Genomic DNA, 23,709 nt, shown 5'->3' with positions numbered 1-23,709 from the left:
TTCACCTGTATTACCCTGCTGCATCCTCCCAACAATGCTTTGAGGCACAATTATGATCCCATTTTACACATGAGAAACTGAGGCTCAGAGGGAAATGACTTGAGCAAAATCACAGGGCTCTAGGCACTTGAGCCAGAATTTGGAACTGGCTCTTTTGGGCTCCATGCTTAAGAGACCCCACACCCCACTGGGGTCTTAACCATCACTTAGTAACAATTAAGCCTGTCACTTAACAGCTGCCAGGTGCCTCCATGTGCTACCCATTGCACCCATTCAAGGTTCTATTGGTTCTAGCCCAGTCGCATTTTTCTTTAGAAAGTGGACCTTTTCTCTGCAGAGTCTACAGAGTGTGAGGGTCTTACTACACCTGCTATTTAAGAGAGCTCAAGCCTTGGACTCAAAAATCATGGACTCAGCCCCGGTACTGAGCAGAGAGACACAGCCAAGATAGAGTAGCTTTGTAACTTACAGCGTTCTTATATTAGTACATGGCTATTTCCAATTTTATAAAATTACATTTTTGAAGTAATTACCAATTAATGACCTTTTTAGTAAATGAGAGTGCTGAGGAAGGGCTAGACATTGAGGCCATTCTCCTAAAGGATTCGGGATAACTCAGTGGAAGGCACCCAGCCGAAGGGCAGGCACAAGTGAATGAGTCTCAAATGCATAGACTCCTGCATTTTAGTGTCCAGATCCACCATTCACGGAAGACCTAGACCCTGATACCAAAAGTCCAGAGATGACTGATACAGCCCTAGAACTGATTAGAAATCCAGACACCATCTTGTGATCCATCCCCTCACTCAGCAGAGGCCTAGAGAATGAATACCAGCAATGTCAAAAAAAAAAAAAAATCCACAGAAAATCTCCCCAGTTGTTTGATTGTATAAATAATTTATTTCTGTTCACAGCATCATATATGCATTATAAAAGGCTATGGAAACAAAAAGGAGGATGATGAGACAGAGAATTACAGCAGTAGAAAGGAAAACAGAAACCAGGGCACACAGTCCCAACACCAGAACAGAGAATTTGGGAAGATAATTGCTCTGAAACAAAACTGGCCTCCCTGTGTCTATTAGAAAACACTTCCAAAGCTCACGGAGGGAGGCCAACTTCCCCTATGGGAAACCCATTCACTTGCCAAAGGGCAGAAGGCATCATAAATCACCCATTGATACATTGGTCGGAGCTCCCTGTCCCCCCCGGTGACCACTCCAAGGTGATTTGATCTGTGCTTCCTCTGTTAGGTCAGAGACAAAATGGGTTATTATGAGGTCAAACATTACAGAAATCAACTGAGACTCTTAACTAGTAGTTGATACACCACAGGGCTTTACTTTACTGCACAATTACTAACAGTTGATTGCACCCTTAAGTATTGATTATGCAAAAAACAAAATCATCTCGCATCAGTTTTAAAGCATGACAGGGTTTGAACAGTGATGTTGAACCTAAGTATTGTTATCACGAGAAGGTTACAGTATTTGGCATCTGCAATGTCACAAAATAAATATATTATTCTCTCAATAGTGTGGAACTACCAAAATGTCAAAGTGCTTAAGAAATTGTCGCAAGTGAAGAAAATAAAGAAAGATGGATTTTTTTTTTAATAATTCTATACAGAATCTTCAGATGATGGGACCAGCCCATTTAGAAATCAGTGAATATGCTGTCGATATGTAAACTGAAATCTTGCAGGCTTTTCAACACTGCTTAGCTAGACTTTCTCTACTGAGTTTCTACAAAAAGACCAGCATTGGAGGGGTACCAAATACACCGACGAAAGAGAAAAAGCAGCTGGGCTGCTAGGTTTCTGCTTTTAAAAAATTTCATGTAAGAATTGGGTTTCAAACAGGAAGCCAGAACTTCTGCCTCTGGTTCTTAAATTAACATTCGGTGTATAATGGACAATAGGCATGGCCTCATAATTTGACTAACTCACATGCTCAAGCATGATCATGTCCAATTTCTACAGGTCTCCTTTGTAAAGAAATGTGTAACAGTGGGGGGTAAGTCATAATTCTATCTGAAAACATGGATTGTAAGAGGGACTAAAAAATCAAACAGTATGTTTTCAGTTTCCCTTTTCATACTGTGTTTCAGGGTAAATGACAGCTTCTGCAAACCAAGACTGAGTCCTGATTATAAAGGATTTTTAAAATTACATTATTAAAAATATGTATTTATTCTTCTTTCACTTTATCTATTTTCCAAAGCCTCTTTCAAGTAAACTGTGAAGTGCCTGAGTACCAGTGACCATGACGTCACACTTTCTTTTATCTCAAGCACTCATTGTTGTTTGCATTTGCCCAAAGTGCTGGCTGGCTCCGAAGGCCAGTTCCCACAAGAATGAATTCAGAAGGACTTCATCCTTGTGTTTTTCCTTCTCTTTTAATTCCATGCAACGAGGTCAGCTTTTGCAAGGTGGGGTTTTATTTTTTTGGTGCATGACATCAAATACTCTAACGAGACATTTTTAATGAAATACTTAAACCAGATAGGCCACAATGAACCAAATTAGAAATCTGAACATGTCGCCACTTGCAGCGTAAAGGAATATAAAAGGGCAGAGCAAAGTCTTTTTTCCTAAGGTGAATATTTCTAAGGTAAGTATTCATTTGTAAAAGTTTTTTTTTTTTTTTTTTTTTAAACATGTCTGAAAACCCATCATCACACGGTTAGTATTACAAGACATCCCTTGGTTAAAAAAAAAAATACCATCTTGCAATTCAGCACACATCTGCAGCTGGTGTGCTCATCCAAACCAATCAGTAGGCTAAGAGAATTTAAAATTCCATACATATGAGTCTAGGTATTAATGCCGATTACACAGTACAGAGGGAGGTCCCTATATCCACACATACACACCCCATCCAGCATTTACACCAAAAGCCTTACCCTTTAAACACCTTTAACTATCCTGCAAACAGTAAATGCATCATTGGCCACCACCTCCAATAGTTCGTCTTTTTTTTTTTTTTTTTTTTTTTTTTTTAATTTTTATTGGTCTCTTTGTGTGATAATGACCTACACATGGATAGGGTCCAAACCATCTGGAAGATGTCTGATTCCAGGCTGAAAAGCAGTTCTCAACAACACTGGTCTTCTGCAGCCACCACAAAGCACCAGGAAAAGGGCATCTCCGCGGCCATCCCCAGCCAGGCCAGCACAGCTCTCCGTGCCCGCTGCACCGTCCCAGGCAGTCCTCTGATGACCCAAACCATCACCTCCTTTGGGCCCAGAGCAGGACAAATGAAATTTCAACAGGGGCCTGCCCTGTGACCGAAAATTACTCAGCTTCACAGCCTCTGAATGCAAGGAGAGATGGTCCCCCAAGAGCCAACATGCCCCCCAGGTGGGTACGCCCAGGGTTCTGGGAAATGCATACCTCAGGTAACTCACAGGTGCGATCCCCCAGTGGGGGCGGGGCAGCCTGAACTTCTGGCCCTGCAGGAGTAGGAAGAAATCGCTTTTGTCTCTCCAACAATTGAGCCTTCCAACTGGGACTGGGAGGGCGGATAGCAGGACCGGCACTTCCACTCCCCACCACCGTCTCCCGACCCCTTCAGTAGCTCTGGCGTTCAGACAAAAGGTCCCCTGAGCTGGGGGTGGGGGGCAGGTCGAGAGCAGGCCGGGAAACCAGCCTTCGCAGCTCCTTAAGTCACCAGTCCTGCATTTGGGTGCAGAGATTCCGTTTTAAAAATTCGAAGCATCGCTTTGGTTCGCTGTCTTTGTTCGCGGGCGCGGATTCTCGCTCATCCATCCATCCATCCATCCATTCATTCATTCTTGACGCACTCGCTCGCTCCCCGGTCGCTCCGGCTCATTACCGCTTCTTCTTCTGCTTGAGGGACTTCCTGCGTTTCAGGATCATCTCATAGAGCTTGTCCATGCCCTCGGTGAGGCCCTCGCCGATGATGGCGCACGCCGGCTGGACGTGGTAGGTGGTGGCCGGGATGAGCTCGTGCAGCGCCAGCTGCTTCTCGATCTCGGCCACCGGCAGCGACTTGGGCAGGTCTTGCTTGTTGGCGATGACCAGCAGCGGCGTGCCCTGGTTCTCGGCGAACTTGGTCACCTTGTGCAGCTCCGTCTTGGCCTCCTCCAGCCGGTCCACGTCCACCGAATCCACCACGTAGATGATGCCGTCCGTGCAACGGCTGTAGGACTTCCACAGCGGCCGCAGCTTCTCCTGGCCGCCCACGTCCCAGAAGTGGCAGCTGATGCCCTTGGCCGTGCCGTTGCTCAGCTTGATCTTCTCGGTGTTGAAGCCGATGGTGGGCACAGTGTTCACGAACTCGTTGAACTTGAGCCGGTAGAGCACAGTGGTCTTGCCGGCCGAGTCCAAGCCCAACATGACGATATGCAGGGACTGAAAGGCCGAGATGTTGGAGGAGATGTTGCCCATGGCTCCTGGCTGCGGCGCCGGCCACTGCGGCTGCGGTGGGAGGGCGCCGCCCCCCGAGCAGTCACGGGCCCAACGCAGCCGGGCGCACCTGGGCCCCGCCCGCCGTCGCCCGCACCGGCCCCGGGCTCGGCGTCCCCCCGGGCGCACGGCTCGGCGCGCTCAGACGCCGCGGCCCCCGCGCCCTCGCTGGCCGGGCTCGCGATCGGCGGGCATCGCTTCTCTACGCGCGGCTTTGTCTCTCGCGAAGCCGCCTCGGATGTTCGACGCAGGAGGCTCGCGCCCGGCGCCCTCCCCAGGCCTGGGCTCGCTCGGTCGCTTCCTCGGGCCGCGCCCCCGCGCTCCGGCAGCGCCCGGGCCCTCCGCTGTCCCAGCGCCCGGCGCTCTCCTCTGGCCTGGGACGGCGCCGCTCCTGCTCCAGTTCCCGCTCCCGGGGCGCGGGTTTCCCCGGGAGTCGCTGTCCGCGCGGCCGCCTCACAGTCCCCGCAGTCCCCGCGCCGCCGCAGCAGCCACCAGCCTGCAGCGGCCGGAGGGCGCCCGGGCCCGCCCCCTCGCGCCCCGCCCAGGACCCGCCCACGCCCCGCCCCGGGCCCCGCCCAGCACGCCGCCGGGGGTCAGGCGTGGTCCGCCCCGCCCCGCCGGCCGTTTTCGCGCGCTTCGCTGAGTCCCAGCCGCCACCCCCCGGCCCCTCCCGCGCCGCGCGGCGCAGCGCAGACACAATGGGCCCGGAGCCGGCTCTTCCTCCCCAGTGGCTGACGCGTTTGCAAAAATAGCTCTCGGCTCCCGGAACCCCCGCCCGGACCCGAGCCCTGCCCGGCCGGGCCGCAGCGGTGGGCTACGCAGCCTGTCTGAGGGAGTGGGTCCCGGGGTCCCAGCTCGGGGCGCGAGGCGGGGCGGGGCGGGCCAGGGTGACGGAGAACACCTCGCTGGGGAGTGAGGGCGGCGAGGTCGGGGCCTCCAACCCCCAGAAGGGACGGGACGCGGCTGGCCTCGGTGAGCCGCCAGCCTGCGCTCTGGATCCAGAGGCGCGTCCCCACCCACCCTCGCGCCGCGGCAGTCGCCGGCCCCGGCCCCTGACCCTAGTGACGCCCAGGCTCGCCTCCTGCCTGGGTTCCAGCGGGCTGCACCCGGCCAACGCCGCCCTCCGGAGCCCAGACCTGTGCCCAGGGCACCCTGGAGGCCCAGCCTTTCTTGCCCGGTGGCGGCGGTTGGGGCAGGGGTCGGAGCTAGGCCGCAATGGCGGATTGGAAGACCTCCCTGCCCCAAGTAACTCGGACAGCTCACCCTCCCAGACACTCGCCTGGGCTGCCTCATTTCGTCCGTCTCCATCGACCCTGCTAACATCCCAGGGGAAGTGTCAGCATTTCGGGAGAGCACCCCTTGCCACCCGACTTTGGGAACTGAGAACCACCTGCCCGCAGGTGAACTACCCCACAGAAATGGCAACACCAGCCCCAAGGGCTGAAAGAAAATGTGTCTACAGCTTGGAGCTAGTGGCATCGTGGGTTACAAACACTGATATTTCACGGGTTCCACCTCCTGTCACCCCAATTCAATGGTTTTATTCTGGTTTGTAAACACGTAACAAATGCATATCCTCCCTGGGTGCGGAGAAAACTGAGAGTATATTGTGGCAAACACACAGATCTGGGGAGAGCTGCTGCGCAGGAGACAGCCGGCCACAGCATGGGCGACCGCATCTTCCCGGCTCTAGCTTGTGAGACAGAAACGATGGAAACGGGGTCAAGGGAGAAGAAAATGAAAATGCTAATCATTTGTGAATAAAAGCTAGAATTTTAGAGAAATACTTTATCACCTTCCGTTCACAAACCACAGAAAAACATTTAATGTCGTTGGTACCAAAGCATGTGAGAAGACCCTACCTGTAAAAGGAAGGACAAGCCACCACCACCCCTACCCTTGGAATTCCCAAGGTGGCAGTTGGGGCGATCATCCACGGTCCTGAGTGGGTCCGGGGCTGGGAACGGAGTGTCAGGCTGGAAAGGACCCTGCCTATCATTCTGCCCAATGCTGCCCAGTGAGGTAACAAGGCCTAGGCGGCTGTGACCACTAAGGCAGAACCTAGAGGCCTACCACCTGCTCCAGGACCAAGGGTCTGTATGCACAGAACTGGGCACCTGCCTGCCCTATTCCACACACCCCACTCTATCCACACCCTGTTTCCTTCAATGAGGATTAAAGTGAGCCACCCGAAGGATAGAATTCAACAGAAAATACTGGCTGCACTGTGCCACTTACTTCATTTTAAATAAAAATGGAAATGTATTCACTGACTTCACTGAAAAGTTAAGGATAAAGGTCCTCTTCAGGCATGGCTAGCCCCAGGAGCTCAAAAGGAGTCTTTAGGGCAGGTGTCTCTCCAGCCCTCCTCCGTGTTCCCCTGTGTTGATTCTTTTTCCTTCTGGCAGCCTTGGACTAACATCTTTGGTTTAGATCCTGGAAAGGAAAAGGTACAACTCCCAATAACTCTAACCAAAGCCTAGAGCACCCACCCTGGATCAAGGACTGCAGTCCAGGAGGAGGGAACACATCAGTGGATGTGGCCCAGGGGTTGAAATCGGGAAGGGTGGTTCTCCAAGAAGAATCCAGGATCTGTCACCAAAAGAGCAACTCTAGTGAGGCAACAAAAACAACAGATGTTGGCATAATTCATAATGATGACGTTTCAGTTATTGGGAACCCTGGGGAGACAGGATTTGGTGTTTTTGGAGTGATTTTCTTGGCTCTCTTGAATGCCTGCCCCATAGATAGCCACCTTCTTGTGAAACTATTTCTTCTTTCTCTTTCTTCTCTGCCATGGACAGGGCCGAGGCTGAGCCCCGGCCCAAGATAAGCCTTTGGTTTAGTAGGCTGGGACCTGAACACTGGGAAAGAGACAGATCAGACTGGGAGCCTCTCCATCCGGCTTCCACAAATTACCTTTGTTACCTCCTTTTCCCCTAGTCAAGACTTGCTTTGATTTTAAGGTGGTAGGAAGGAGATATTTTAGTAAAGTATCTGATTTTTTTTTTTTTGGTGCTATGCTAATTATTACCAAGAGCCTCAGTATTTTTGACTGCAGCCTCCACATTTTGCACCACCATGATGGAGTTTAGCAACAAAGGGCTGTCTGCTGTCCAATAGAAAAAAAAAAAAAAAAAAAAAAAAACCAGAGTAATAGACATTAATAGAGCCTTGCAGAACAGAGCCATTAAACAGCAACTCACCATAATTGAATAGTAACCACTCTACCTGCTAATTTCATTCACCAGGTGATAAGTTAATTTTACAGTTGATAATTTAACTTCTAACACATAAAAATGTAATTTGGTTGAGTCGACTGGTAACTTTCCTTCAAATATGGATTTTTATTGAAAAACACTGGAGTTATGAAAAGGAAAGTAATGTTTACCACGGACATCAGACATGCAAGGCCTACTTTGAGCCTGTTTCTTCATGGACATACATCATGGCTAAATTCCACTGAGTGGAAAATATTGGCTGCACTGTGGCACTTACATCATTTTAATTAATCAGAAGGAGACATTTTTTCAAAGAATAGTATGTACTTGTGTTCTGCCTGAGATGAGTTCCTCTTCCAGCAGCAGTGACATTTCAGGTCCTCTCCTTTCTATTCTTCATCAAGGTGACTGCATCCAGAGAAGAACTCAATTATTTCAAGCAAACAGAAGGCAATAACTTGGCAGTAATTTTGAAATTGCATCCTAAAATATTCTCTTCTTTTTCCCTTTAAGGGCTTTGAAATAAAATGTGCCACCAATTAAAATGACTTTTGAGTGAATCCGGTGACTAGAGCAATACATCATGGCATTATTATCTTTGCTTGAGTAAGGCTAATAACCTAAAATGCAAAAGGGAGCATCCCATTTATTCTTGAACATGATGAGTAAATAAAAACCAGAACATGGGCACACGTGTTCACACACACACGTAAGTGTGGGGTTATTTGCATGTTCTCACTGCAGACCTGCTGTGGAACTCTGGGTTCAGGTTCACTGCCCCGGTGCTTAACTGTTATAATACAGGAGTGCCCTCTGCTGAGCTTCTCGGATAATAGATGAAGGCCTCTACAGAGGCACATTGGCCTAGTGCTTAGCAAATGTTCAGTCCATAGTTATGGAATGAATGATGGATAAGTGACCCCCTAGTATTCTTCTCTCTATGGAGATGCAGGAATAGAGCCCTTGTGGTTAAACTGAGAAAGTGCCAGGGGCCCATGGGTGCTTTGCTTGGGGCTCAGAGCTTGGAGCCATTGATGCCAGTGTGGGTCTTGTCTGTGAGACCTGCTGGTTATCTGCCGGGAAAGGGGAGCCAGGAACCTGGCAGAGCAGGAAGTTGCTTTACCAGGAGAACTGTTCAAAGAATCACAATTGATGGAAGAGAGCAGAAAACAGCATCCAGGAAACCCAGCTGAGACCAGAGAAGGGAAGAAAACTGATTTTTACATCTAATTCGTAGGCAGGCATGAGCAGCTGTAAATGAAGAATGGGGCTGGGAGTCAAGAATGAAGGAGGCCAGTTGGCAGACAAGGTGACAAGGCCTGAAGCTCCCGAAGCTGGGTGGTCCAGGATTGAAGCCTTTTATCTGTCAGGAGAGGTTCCTTAAGGAAGAACCAAACCAATACTTCCAGAAGCCTCAGGGCGTGCTGGGCCAACCACTTACCATCACTGCAGAGCCACCCCCTCAACTCCAGGAGAAACGCCGGCTCAGGCTACTTAACAGTGGAAGCCACTAAGACACTGGTGCAAGGGAAGTTTTGTGGATGGGACTGTAGATTTGCGGGGGGAGATAGATGAGAATCTGTGATGCTTGCAAGCTCCTGCTTTATTCAAGTGGTCCAAAGGCTGCAAATAAAAAAGATCCACTACCCTATTGGTCATTCAAGTTTATAATTCTAAGGAAAAAAAAAAAATCAGGGTGCCTTATTTTTTATTTTGCTAAGCAACAGGGCTGAAACAATTCAGGTTTTTATTTTCCCAATGATCACCACTGCTAGTGTTTTGTGTGGTTATTGTTGTTGTTGCTGTTTTCTTCAAGAAAAAAAAAATTAAATAAAAAGCTAAAAGGCTCCCCACCTTCAAGTCTTCCTTAATAATTGTCAATCTCTATTACATTCTTGAGATAGATATAAAACTTTAGAAGCCATTATCTGGGCTGGGCATGGTGGCTCACATCTGTAATCTCAGCACTTTGGGAGACTAAGGTGGGAGGGTCACCTGAGGTCAGGAGTTCGAGACCAGCCTGACCAACATGGTGAAACCCCCATCTCTACTAAAAATACAAAAGTTAGCCAAGTGTGGTGACAGGCATCTGTAATCCTAGCTATTCATGAGACTGAGGCGGGAGAATGGTTTGAACCCGGGAGGCAGAGGTTGCAGTGAGCCAAGATCATGCCACTGCACTCCAGCCTGGGCAACAAAAGTGAAACTCCTTCTCAAAAAATAATAATAATAAATAGAAGCCATTATCTTTTCTATCAGTAATATTTTCAAATGTAATTCTTATATAACACTATTTTACATCTCTCCCTAATATTTACATGGCATATATTAAATGAACCTTTGTCAAGGATGTTAAGACTCAAAGCTTTGGAAGTCAGCACTCAGGCATACCAAAGCGACAGAAAAGTTCTTGGATTAGTGCCAGCAGTTTCAGTTCAGGGGGAAGAAAAGGCTTAGCATGCAAAAGTATTTCTGAATCCTTTAATAATTCAATCACAGTAATTAAATTTCTACTCTAATAGCTACGGTGAAGGAAAAAAAAAAAACAAGTTAACAATAAACATCAGGTGGTTAGAGAGCTGCACCATGAACCAAAAAGTATTTGATGGAAACTTGGATTACTTTCATTCCTCTTCTGCCTCCACAGGTGAACTGAAATGCTATTATTTTCATTTAATTAAGCTTACTTGGCTGGACCCCAGAGAGATGAAAACAATCATGCTTTTGTGCCCCTATCAAGCCCTATCGGCTTTCTACAGTGCAGCAGGGAGGAGGGGGTGTGTTGCCAGTGCCCCCCTCTCTAATGTGTGGTCACTCAGGATGACTCTTCCCTTGAATACAACAGTTGGCTTTTGTAGAACCACCCTCTGTGTGGATGCAGCACAGCATCTGAACCGAGTTCCTTGGCTCGTTGCTGCTTCTGTTGGAGTAATAGCCGCTTGAGATGATCATTTCTTCCTTATGAGTCACACGATGCTTATGTAACCTGATGCTTTGCTCCATCAATCACAGAAAATCCCTTTTACTCTCTTGCTTCTGCCTCTCCCAGTCTCCTGCAGCTGCTCTCTTAAGGTCATTGATGAGCAGTGGAAAAATCCAAAGGGCTGATCTGTGTGGATGGCTGTCTAGGATGGAGATGCTCATGGGTTAGAGTCACACCACCCACCGGGACCTCCAAACATGCGTCTTAGAAAGCTGTGCTCTCTCTGTCTCCCTGATCACAAATACTACTTTTTGTGTGAGTCTTCTCGTTAGTCATCAGCCACAGGCTGTGGTGGTCCTCAGTGTTGGGTCTGTGATGTTTTCTTTCTCTCAGTATCTAATTCCATCTAGCTCTCCTGATTTCTCAATCTCTGTCACTGTCAAAAGCCAGAAGAGAGGAACATGGACTACTGGACTCACAGCACGCTCCTTTTCTCTCTCACTCTGTAGATAGGTAGACGATAAATGATAAACAGATAGATGACAGATAGATGATTGATAGATAAATGATTGATGATATAGATAGATGATAGATCAATAGATAGAAAGAGATTATCCAGCAAACACATCAACCAGCACTAGATAATAGACAAACTCATTGTCTTTCCCCTCCCTCTGCTCATCCTCTGCATCCAGTCAACCAATGTCCAGATGATTCTACTTTGGAAATGGTTCTTGAAATTAAAATTGTGAGCACTTTTAAACCACATTTATTGTTTCTTCTTCATGGCAGTTGCCTTTATATCCTTAATAAATGCAGTATTTACTTCCACTTTTGCATGTGGAAAAGAGCAAACTTCACTAAGTTCACTAGCAAGGGCCTTTATCCACTCTGCTTGGGTACCAGGGAGAAGGGTTGGCCCAGGCTTACTTACAATCTGATTGGCCCAAGCTTAATACTTCATTGGTACCAATTTGATGAGTGCTCAATGAAGGGATGTGCTTCTAAGGGCAGGCTTAGTGTCCCCTTCTCTGCCTGTCAGGGGTGGGTAAGCTCTGTGGGATTGGCCACCTTATGCTCAGTAGAGAAGGCACAGCTGATTTAGATCCTCAGCCTAAGCTGCTTGCTTCAATCTACCACTTATTGCAGAGTTCTAGAAACAGATGGGGGAGGGTGTCCACCAGTGTTTGCCCAGCTTGATAAAGTAATACCAACTGGTCCATATAGGGAAGTGATAAACCCAACACTCAACCTCTTACATAACCCAGAAGGAAATTCCACTAAACTCTTTGGCATCCAATATGGAATATAAAGAGACATGACCTCTAGGCAACAACAGAGAAAACCCTAAAGAGAGAAGAGACTCAAATAAAAAGGTGCCAAGAAAGGATGAAAGGACACTTCAGACAACAAAAAAATTAAAGCAAAGAGTTTATTTCCTCCTCCTTCTCATCATCCCACTTTTTCTTATTTTTGATATTTTTATTCTGGTCAAAGGTATCACAGTTTTTGTGGAGTACCTAGCCCTTTATTTGCAAGCTGCAGAGCAAATTTTTCTCTCCAGAGAAACTGACATTTAAGAGAACTAAGAAATGACTGAGTTGATAACGTTTTAGTATTTTTTAATTAGGTAAAACATTCACATGGTATAACATTCATAAGGAATACCGCTGTCCCTCATCCCCACCCCCTGCCCCCGCCATAACTCCTCTCCTTAAAGGTGACTGCATTAATTAATGTTTTGTGTCTCCTCCAGTAATTAATTATTCTTTTTCAGAGAGCCATACCTTAGAATGTATTTATGCATCCCCAGAATCCTAAGCAAAGGAGGCAAAGGGAGGGCCATATCTTTAATGTGGCCATGGGGAGTCTGGCAGAGCTAAAATATACCCTTGCCACACCAAGGTGAAGGACTCTAGAAACTACAAGCTTTACTGAGAAAAGAAGAAGCTACTAGACCTTTCCTGCTGTGGTTATGAATATCTTCATCCTGCAGCCCAGCCTTGCCCAGACCCTGAGCCCAGACAGACCTGTTCCCAAGAGCAGCTGGGCTCTGCAATTACCCTGCAGATAGAAGCTCCAGGTACATCCCTAGGGAGCCAGCCCCTGGGAACTTCAGCCTTACCCTGTGCACTGAGCACTCACTATCCAGAAGACAGGTCTTCTGCTCCGTCCTAGGCAGGTACCCTGACATCCGGCTGGCCATTTGGAATCAGTCTTCCCATTGCCTGTGACTGTAGCTATAACTGCTGGCCATACAGCCCTAGTTCGTCCCATTTTGATGGACTGGCTTAGATGGGAGAAAGAAGGCAAATTAAAACACGGTAACTCCAGAAAGCAAAGCCAGCAGTTTTCCAGCCTGTAATGGCTTGGACTGAAAAGACAGAATAAAGAAAAACAAAAGCAAAGAAATGAGAATAAATTTGATTTTGTCACAGAAGAAGCTTACCTGTCTTGAATTCTGACTTACTGATCTAGTATTTCTTAATTTCCAGCCTACTGTTCATGGACCATGTCTTTGTTATGATTTTATTTAGTACTAAATGGGGAACATAGTTAAAATAAAAACAATCCAAGTTTTTTCCTTGCCAAAAAATGGTCAAATATAAAAATTGGGTCTAGATTCTGGGCAGAGTGATGATGCAATGTATTAGTCAGGGTTCTCCAGAGGGCTATATATACATATATGTATACACACACACACACACACATATAGAGGTATATATATAGACATATATATGTATATATAGACATATATGTGTATGTATATATAGATACATATATATACACACACACACACATATATATATATATAGAGAGAGAGAGAGAGAGAGGAATTTACTAAGTATTAACTCACATGATCACAAGATCCCACAATAGGCCACCTGCAAGCTGAGGAACAAGGAGAGTCAGTCCAAATCCCAAAACGGAAGAACTTGGAGTCCAATGTTCCAGGGCAGGAAGCGCCCAGCACGGGAGAAAGATGTAGGCTGGGAGGTTGGGAGGGTAGGCCAGTCTCGTCTTTTCACGTTTTTCTGCCTGCTTTATCTTCTAGCCTCGCTGGCAGCTGATTAAATGGTGCTCACCCAGATTAAGGGTGGGTCTGCCTTTCCCAGCCCACCGACTCAAATGTTAATCTCCTTTGGCAACACCCTCACAGACACACCCAGGATCAATACTTTGCATCCTTCAATCCAATCAAGTTGATACTCAGTAGTAACCATCACACTAAAAAAAAAAAAAAACAGGCTTAAATTCACATGTTGCTGTAGGGACACCGAGTGCCAGCAGGAAGCTTCCCTAAAAAGTTGTTCGTGCAAGCCAGGAACTGACATGCCCATCCCTAGCTATATTATGAAGTAACCTAAGATAATTCCATGCAATCAAAACTTCACAACTACTGAAAAGAATGAGATAAATTTTGTGTGTTGATGTGGTTAAAATGACCCAGATATTGTTAAGTAAAAAAAGCATGGTACACAAATGCTTCCATCTCTATGAAAAAAATAAATAAATAAATGTGTGTGTGTGTGTGTTAGATAGATATATGATATCCATGATAATTTCCCAAAAAAAAATACACAAATAACTACTGGTTAAATGTGTGTGTGTGTGTGTGTGTGTGTGTGTGTGTGTGTGTGTGTGTTAGATAGATATATGATATCCATGATAATTTCCCCCAAAAAATACACAAATAACTACTGGTATTGATTATCTGGATGATGGAACTGAGGAGGAATAGAAAGCAGCCTCATCTTTTATTATAAATCTTTTTGTACTGTTTGAATTTGTGTTCTCTATGCATGAAAGTATTATTTTCATAATAACAAAAAAGAAAAAAATGTAGTTAATGAATGCATGCACAAAAAGATCTGCAACCATATGCAGATTTAAGAAGCTCTAAACTTTGTACTGTATTCTAGAAAGAATTAAAATAAGTACAAGTGTCCAGAGAGCGAATCAACACACCAGTGAATGTCAAATATCCATAAATAAGTGATTTCACATTCAGCAGCATGAGATCCATAAAGGTAGCCTTCAAGCATGACTGAGATGTGCAGCTGAGCTTCCAGGGAGGGGCAAATTGATGGAGATCATTGTTTTCCTCTAGAGCTGCCATCCTCCTTCCTCGAGGTCAGGCTGACAAGGTGAAATGAAACATTAACATTTAGAAGTGCTTTCCCGTGGAGGTGGAAGTGCAGAAATTTAGTTCTTCTGAAACCTTTAACCTTCCCGGAAGGTGTTAATACTGCCAGCATCCCAAGTTCTCAGCAGGTTTCCAAATGATTTTTTCCAGGGCAGACCCTGAGATATAAAACAATGAACTACAACAGGCCCAGGACACTGCAGATATTTTGTGCTGTTACTTAAGAATTAAAATTCTTTCATTCCGCTGTTTGTGCATACAAATTATCTTTCCTAATGACATTTAATATACATATCATTAACACTTTATCACATGAAAAGGTTGGAAAATTAGTTTCCCAGCAGAGTTTCCATAGGTAATGGAGAACTGGCTTTGCATACGGGCTTTTCATACATTCTGTATGGGTGTGGGTAGAACTAAGTGCAGTGATGTTGCATGAGGAGCAAGTAATGAGGAAGAGTTGAGTCTTTTACTTTTGGTGCATGGCTCATGGCTATCTAGGCAGAGTTTCCTGTGTACAAAAGGACACCTTTCACTTCAAAAGGATGTGTTATTTATGTATCAGTCCTTATCAGCCCCCAATAGAACCGCCTTCTATTTTACTAAATGTGTACAATAGCAACAGACTCTCTTCTCTCCTTCAAGCCTCAGTGCCTCTTCTTGAAGTAACATTTTCCTGAAGAAATCATTCTTCCAGACCATTTTTAATTTTTAATCAAATTCCTAATGAAATTGTGCAAGGGACTGAAAAGTGTGGAATAACACATTGTAATTCTGGAAACAACTGAGTACGTCGGGGTAGTCAAACATGTCAGCATGACTGGTATCAATCTTGTGTGCACACATCAAATTGATCTTTGAGTTCTCCACAATAATTTCAGTAAACTCATTCCTTTTATTTGTTCAGGGTATTGTAAAGACCCAAGCCAAAGAACTTAGTCACCATGTTTGATTCACTCAGGTCCCAAATATAAAGTTATTTGTCACTTTTTCCTTTCTAGAAACTTCTGTTATAATAACCAATACGTAGAATTGAAAATTTGAAAATGTTGTAAAAATGTCAGAGGATTCTCCAAGGCATGTATGCCTCATGTGATCTTATAATCAAGTTGATGATGTCACCATTTCTTCTGATTTTTAAGATATTTTTCCTCTTCTTCATTTTTGTTGAAGTAATTTTCCTGGTAAACACCTTCTGTATTAAAAAAAAAAAAAAAAAAAGCTATTATAAAAAGTCCTGTGTTTAGAGTGCTTGAGATGAACCTAGGGGGTATACATATAATCTCTGAGAAGTCGACATTGAAGGAAGGAGAACGAAAGTATCAATATAGGTTGCCAAAGATGATTATTTCCATAGTTAATCCTGCTGCTTTAAATGCACCTGGTCTTTATTTTCTACTCCTCGAGATACTTGAAGTGAGGGAGCTCCTTTAATGGTTGCATGAATTACTGAGCATAAAATACTCATCCAGGGATTATGGCTTAACTGTTCATCCTGCCCCCATATCCAAACAAAAAGCCCAAGGACTTTCAGACAGGTAAATGATAGACAGCCCAGTGTCCTAGGCCATGACACATCCTTCTGCTGTGTGAGGCTGTAAAATCATGACTGTTCATGTGATAGACACATCCTCTGGAGCCACCATGTAATAGTCCATGTGTGCAACATAGGAGAGAGTTCAAGTATAAAAAGGAAATGCATCAATCATCATTTCAATGAGAAATACATTCTCTGGGTAAATGATTCCATATCATTCATTTAAGACAGTTTGTGAATATACCTGTGTGTCAGGTGATGGAATCATAAAACACAGTCCTAACGCTCAGTGTTGATAGACAACTGACAGATGCAGCCACATCACAGGCAGGAGAAAAAGAGTAGGGTAATTTGCTCCAAGGGAGGGATGATCCCTGAGCATGGATGGGGTGGGGGTGGGGCTTGGGGAGTAGAAGGTAGGAGGGATGCTGAGGCAAATATTACCAAGGAAAGCTTCCATGAAGATGACTTCTAAGCAAGAAATATAATTAGCAGATATTTGGGTAAGCAAAATATCTTGCCAGCTCTTTGGTGTCTGTGATTCTGTCCCCATATCCATCCTAAGGCACTGTGGTCCCCTGATGGTGATGAGGAGGAGAGGTGTCATAAACTCACAAAAGAAAACAAAGGAGCTTTGCTTATTCAGAAGGACTCTGGATAGTAGCTCTGGGTAGAAACAGACCACAGGATAACAGCACAGATGTGATCCAAAAGCATAATGGGGACAAGACCCCAGACAAGTCCAGGTGGCAACCAACTCAGAAGCTTTCTCTTGGACTCCCAAGGGTCTCTGTGTACCAACTTCAAGAGGGGGATTTTAAAAGGGTACTTAAAATCTCAAAAACATATTACTCACTGAAAAGGCCATCCATGAATATTTACTGCATCAAAGGATAATAGTGACAACAACACAAGAAGCTCCCATTAATACAGTGTATATTACATTAGTTAATTGATAATATCTCACAGTTACACTTAGTACTTTATGTCTCAAAGATTTATTCTGATAATATAACTTTAATATTAAGTAGATGTATATTTAAAAAAAAAAAAAAAACAAGCCAGGAGAATTATGAGACAAAGAAAATTTGCTGTAGTCTAGGTGATGTTAAGATAATAGAGAAGGCTGTGAAGGTGCCTTCAAGTGTACTGCAGACCCTTCCAGGTAGACGCATGAGGGAAACATTCCATCATCATTCCCGTGGCTTTGTAATCATAAATAAACATTTTCTTTGCTGTCTATTTATCAGATGTTGATTGAGCTTTCATTGTATGTAGGGGACACTCTTGGCCACAAAACACAAAGATTTATAAATATTTAAAATATAGCCCCTATTCAAGTCTCAGCTGTCTCAACTCTCTCTCCTCATCTCTCTCTCTGTCTCCCTCTCTCTTCCTCTCTTTCTCGTTTAGATTTGTGTAACCCTCTAGCGATTGTCCTATAGTTTTACTCCTTCCCTTCTCAGAGGGTCTCTGCTTCTCTCACAATGCAACTTTCAGTCTGCTCGCATCTGTCATGCCCTTCCCCAGTCTCTGAACCTGTGCTGGCAAAGGTCACCTCCTGATTGCTGCACAAACTGGACCTATTTTAGTCCTAATCTTACTTATTGTCCTAGTTGCATCTGGTGCTGTTAACCACATTCTTTTTCCCCAAAACTCTCTCTGACTTTCCTTTCTTTGGCTTTCATTGTAGTCCTTGCTTCCAGCTGTCTTGTACATTTTAAGGTTCTCTTACAAAGTCCTTTTCTTCCATCTACCTCTGAACTGTGAGTATTTTCTGAGCCCTCTGCTTGGCCCTTGTTCCACACCGTGCCTACCTTCAAGGGACAGTTTTGTTGCTCCAGTGAATTCTTCTCCCTCCTTCACAATGTTTTTGTTGTGAGAAAATACACATAACATAAAATTTACCATCTTAACCAATTTTTTTTTTTTTTTTTTTGAGGCGGAGTCTCGCTCTGTCGCCCAGGCTGAAGGGCAGTGATGCAATCTCGGCTCACTGCAAGCTCCGCTTCCCAGGTTCACACCATTCTCCTGCCTCAGCATCATGAGTAGCTGGGACTACAGGCACCCGCCACCGTGCCCAGCTAATTTTTTGTATTTTTAGTAGAGACGGGGTTTTACCGTGGTCTTGATCTCCTGACCTCGTGATCCGCCCACCTCGGCCTCCCAAAGTGCTGGGATTACAGGCGTGAGCCACCGCGCCCAGCCAACCAATTTTAAATGTACAGTTCAGTGGTATTAAATACATTCAGAATATTGAGCAAACATCACCACCATTCACCCTCATAACTCTTTTCATCTTGTAAAACTGAAACTCTACCCATTAATAATAGTGTTTCATTATTTCCCCCTCCTCTCAGCCCCTGGAAATCACCATTCTACCTTCTGTCTTTATGATTTTGACTACACTAAGTACCTCATATAAATGGAATCATACAGTATTTGTCTTTGACTGGCTTATTCCACTTCGCATAATGTCCTCAAATTTCATCTATGTTGTAGCATGTGTCAGAATTTCTTCCCTTTTTAGAGTGAAATAATTTCCCGTTTTACATATGTGCCACATTTTGTTTACTCATTCATCTGTCAACAGACACTTGAGTTGCTTTCACCTTTCGGAGATTGTGAATAATGCTGCTATGAACATGGGTGTACAGATATCCCTTCAAAACCCTGTTTCTAATTATTTTGGGTATATATCTGGAAATGAGATTGCTGGGTTGTGGGGAAAAGAAAGAAAGATCAGACTGTTACTGTGTCTATATAGAAAGAAGTAGACATAAGAGACTCCATTTTGTTCTGTATTTGAGATGCTGTTAATCTGTGACCCTACCCCCAACCTTGTCCTTGCAAGAGATATGTGCTGTGGTGACTCAAAGTTTAAAGGATTTTGGGCTGTGCAGGGTGTGCTTTGTTAAACAAGTGCCTGAAGGCAGCTTGCTGGTTAAAAGTCATCACCATTCTCTTAATCTCAAGTACCCAGGGACATGTACACTGCCAAAGGTCACAGGGACCTCTGCCTAGGAAAGCTAGGTATTGTCCAAGGTTTCTCCCCATGTGAGAGTCTGAAATATGGCCTCATGGGAAGGGAAAGACCTGATCGTCCCCCAGCCTGACACCCGTGAAGGGTCTGCGCTGAGGAGGACTAGTACAAGAGGAAAGAAGGCCTCTTGGCGGTTGTTGGCAGTTGAGATAGAGAAAAGCATCTGTCTCCTGCCCATCCCTGGGCAATGAACATCTCGGTGTAAAACCCAATTGCATGTTCTGTTTACTGAGAAAGGAGAAAACCGCCTTAGGGTGAAAGGTGGGACTTGCTAGTGCAATGCTGCTCTTTATGCACTAAAAAGGTTTATGAAGATGTTTGCATATGCATATCAAGGCACAGCACTTTTCCTTAAACTTATTCATGTCACAGAGATCTTTATTCATATGTCTTACTGCTGACCTTCTCCCTACGATGATCCTATTATCCTGTCACTTCCCTTTTTCTAAGATGGTAAAGATAATTATCAATAAATACTAAGGGAACTCATAGATCGGTGCCGGTGTGGGTCCTCTGTATGCTGAGCGGGTCCCCTGGGCCCACTTTTTCTTTCTCTATACTTTGTTTCTGTGTCTCATTTCTTTTCTCAAGTCTCTCGTTCCACCTAATGAGAAACGCCCACAGGTGTGGAGGGGCAGGCCACCCCTTCACTGGGTCATGTTGTATTTTTGTGTTTAAGTTTTGTAGGAACTGCCATGCTGTTTTCCATAGCAGCTACACCATTACAATCCCACCAGAAGTGCACAAGTCTCCAGTTTCTCTGCACCATCACCAGTATTTGTTATGCTCTTTTTTTTTTTTTTAAATTCTAGCCATCCTGATGAGTGTGAGATGGTATCTCATTGTGGTTTTGATTTGCATTTCACTAGTGATCAGTGATGTTTAACATCTCTTCTTGCACTCATTGGCCATTTGGATATTTTCTTTGGAGAAATCTCTATTCAAGTCCCTTGTCCCTTTTAAAATCTGGTTGTTTGTTTTTGTTGTTGTTGTTTCCAGTGGATTCTTTCCCCCAGATATTTGCTTCTCCTGTGCCTTGAACTGTATCCAAATCCCTGTTCATGTTTCCATTGGGTTGTCCCATGGACACCCCTAGACCATTCCAACTGATCTCACCTTTGCCCCTACTGAGTCACTGTTCCTCCCCCATTCCTCTTCTTACGTCCTTCACTACCATTGACTCATTCTCACAACCAAAACCCAGCAGAGAAGTGGGAGGCCAGTGAAGCCCTGCCACACGCCTTTTAATAGAATATCTAAGGACACAGTCTCCAGCTTTAGGAGAGAATAAGCCCATTTCTCTGCATTTGGTTGGGAATGAGCTTGATGGTATCATCTGGGCTCACAGGTGGTGGGAGCCCTGCTGCCTCTTGGACCAAGGAGACCACTCAGTAACTGTCCATGTCCTCTCCCCCCCGGCAGCATCAGGGGTGACTGGTTGACATGAAGAATTCAGCCAGGTATGGCCAGACACTATGGGACCTTGGCCTTTAAGGTGGGTGTGGTAAGGGGGGGGTTGGCCCATCAGAGGCTCCCACTTTCAACCTACTTTAACCCGTAATACCTGCAATAATAACTTCAATTTAAGAGTGCTATAGAATGGCTAATTGTAATGTAATTTGAATGTGAACATTACAAAATTGGAAGTTAGTTGTTAACTAGAACATCACAGTTTATGGTAATGCACAAAATCAACTCCAAGTTGCCTAAATGATGGTAGAGAAGAAAATTTCCAAAATATAAAACCCAGGTAGGGGACAAAGATGGAACCCACAAAACATTACCTGTAATGCTCAGTAAGAATTATCCACAGCACAGAGGACAGAGATGAACAGGGCCGCTCCCCTGGGCTGAAGGGAAGATGTGATCCCCTGAGCTAGGATGGCCAGGGCGAAGCAGGGAGCAGAAGACCAGCATTTGGACCATTGACCTCATCTACAAAGTTGCGATAGCTCAATGAGCTCAGTGGATACAAATTAGGAGCATCCCAACCTACAAAGAATGATTTCCCGGACCTCTTTCTCTGGGGTTCCTGATGGCACACCCTCTCCCCTGCCTCGGAATCACTGGGGATGCTTGGGAGGATGTCACCTGCGGTGCCATCCTGCCTGCATCTTGCCCAGCCCTAGGGAGTGGCAGCAGAGACTGCCCTGGTTCCAGCCCCTTGTATCGCCCTGGTTCCTAAGACAAGTGGAGGCACAGCCAGGGTGAGAAGGAGCAATAAACATCATTTGAAGGAGGTCTTGAACCCCCACTTTGTTCTCGGACCACCTTTTAAAAAGCCTTGGGACAAAACTTTCTAATATAATTGGGTAAATCTTAATCAGGATTTTTAGATTTAAGCTTAGCTAAAAAGGCCCATTGGAAGCAAGTAGCCAGCCAGGGGAGTGAGTCATTAGCAGGGTGGCCATTGGAGTCCCAGGCTTCTGTTCTTACTTCCCAGGCCTGATGGGTCCTTCCAGAAGCCCCTGTTGAGTGTGTCCAGGTGGAGACGCAGCTGCACACAGTGGGTTAGACGGACTTCTTGGACCAAAGCACAGCTGGAAAGTTCTAGTTGGTCCAGAGTCTAGCCCCATAACGGTCTGGGTAACTAGGTAACAGCAATGGAGAAGCAGCAGAAATCGATGGAGAACAGTGTCTCAGCTACATCAACCTGTAATTACAGCACTGAGTCATTATTGAGGAAGCTTCCCTAAAGCCTTTCCCCGCTCAAAAACAGCATCAGTTGGTATTTGAGTACAGACTCTCGAATGAACAATATTTGTAATTTTTTGAGTGACATTTCATCAAAAAAATTTGTCCCCCCAAAATTCAAATATCTGCCACAACTAAATGCTTTATTCACTTACTTGGAAGACATAGGAGTGGGGAAATATTTTGTATTTTATTGGTGACTCATACTTCTCTGGGAAGAGCGTTCAGCTTAGGTTTTCATAGCAATGCTCCCGGAGTCAGTGAGATATGGGCTCTAATTCCACTCAGCGATATGATGTGGGGTGAGGGCCAGCCACGCTAGCTGCAGTCTCCCCATCTGTGACGTGGAGATAATCACAGTGCCTCCCTCACGAGGCTGCAGGGACAGCTGTTGGAGCCTGGGCATTTCAGGACTCAGCCCCACCCCTAGAGAAGAGCAAACACTCCACAATGTCCGCTCTCGTCATTTTCTCTTGTCACATCAGGCCATACTGTTCATCTTAGTTCTATACGTGCTTATTTTGCATGTAAGTCCCTAAAATAACCCTTTACCAATGTGGTAGAGGTCACTTTTCTGGCTTGTAATTATTTCAATAAATGGTTATCTGCAGATTTATCTAAAAATATATTTCCTGAGTTTAAGAGAGAATAAGGAGTTGTACTGTCCACTTTCGATGGGAGACTGAGCGTATTTATGGAGTCTATTTAGTTCATGTTCCATAGATATGTGAAATTGGTGCATTTTGGACATGTATATTCAAATGCCTTTTTTTATGAGAGCCCTGATTTTATCTACTGAAACCTGCAAAAGATCATCTACCTCTGACCTCTGAAGTCCTAAGTATAATTAAATGACTATAAAAATGATTGTTTTGTTATAGTAGTTACCTTGCTTAGCAATTTAAAGTCAGTACCCCACAGGGGTAAAATGATGTGTTTCTTCTGCCTTTAACTTTTAAGGCAACATATGAAGTGAGATGTGCGTATGGTGTGTGTGGTGTGGTGTGTAGTATGGTATGTGTGCGTGGTGTGTAGTATGGTATGTGTGTGGTGTGTAAGGGAGTGAATGTGTGATGCGGTGTGTATGTGTGATGTGGTTTGATGTGTATGTGTGGTGTGGCATGTGCTGTGTGGTGTGGTGTGTTTGTGTTTGTGGTAGGTAGTGTGTGTGGCTAGGTGGGCATTGTGTGTGGACTAGGTAGTGCGTGCAGTGTGTGTGTGGTGTGTGGTGTGTGTATGTGAGATGTGGTGTGTTTGTGTGTGTTAGGTGGTGCGTGTGATGTGTGTGTAGTGTGGTGTGTGTGGTATGGTGTGTGTGGTATGTGATGTGTGTGCTGTGGTGTGTGCATGTGGTGTGTGTGGTGTAGTGTATGCGTGTGTGATGTGGTATGTATGTTTGTGGTGTGTGTGTGGTGAGTGTGTATGTGGTGTGCATGTGTGTGGTAGGTGGTGTGTGGTGTGTGTGTGATGTGGTGTGTTTGGGTGTGTGGTGTGTGTGGTGTGTGTGTGTAGTGTGGTGTGTATTCGACCAATTCATAAGGATGATTGAATTCCAGGAAACTAATGTAATGCCATGCTCAGTGGTGTGTTTGTATGTGTGTGGTGGTGGTATGTGTGTGTGTGTGTGGTGTAGTGTGTATGTGTGTGTGGAGTGTGCTGTGTATGTGTGGTGCAGTGTATGTGGTGTGGTCTGTATGTGGTGTAGTGTGTATGTG

General features: G+C 45.1%; 1 protein-coding gene across 1 annotated transcript; it reads right to left on the bottom strand.

Moving 5' to 3' along the window:
- Positions 1 to 880: 880 nt before the first annotated feature.
- On the bottom strand, positions 881 to 4,946 carry ARL4C (ADP ribosylation factor like GTPase 4C). The gene has a single exon (XM_010364383.2). It carries the CDS (start codon positions 4,409 to 4,411, stop codon positions 3,833 to 3,835), a length of 579 nt encoding a protein of 192 aa, XP_010362685.1. The 5' UTR covers positions 4,412 to 4,946; the 3' UTR covers positions 881 to 3,832.
- Between the last annotated feature and the right edge of the window lie 18,763 nt (positions 4,947 to 23,709).

This window comes from Rhinopithecus roxellana, chromosome 14 (assembly GCF_007565055.1).
Source record: "Rhinopithecus roxellana isolate Shanxi Qingling chromosome 14, ASM756505v1, whole genome shotgun sequence".
In the NCBI taxonomy this organism is placed as follows: domain Eukaryota; kingdom Metazoa; phylum Chordata; class Mammalia; order Primates; family Cercopithecidae; genus Rhinopithecus; species Rhinopithecus roxellana.
The sequence above is the reverse complement of the archived record's forward strand: the minus strand, read 5'-3'. Positions and strand labels throughout refer to the sequence as shown.

What these genes read in the sequence shown, in the direction of transcription:
- ARL4C (XM_010364383.2), bottom strand. Translation starts at nt 4,411, where the DNA reads ATGGGCAACATCTCCTCCAACATCTCGGCCTTTCAGTCCCTGCATATC.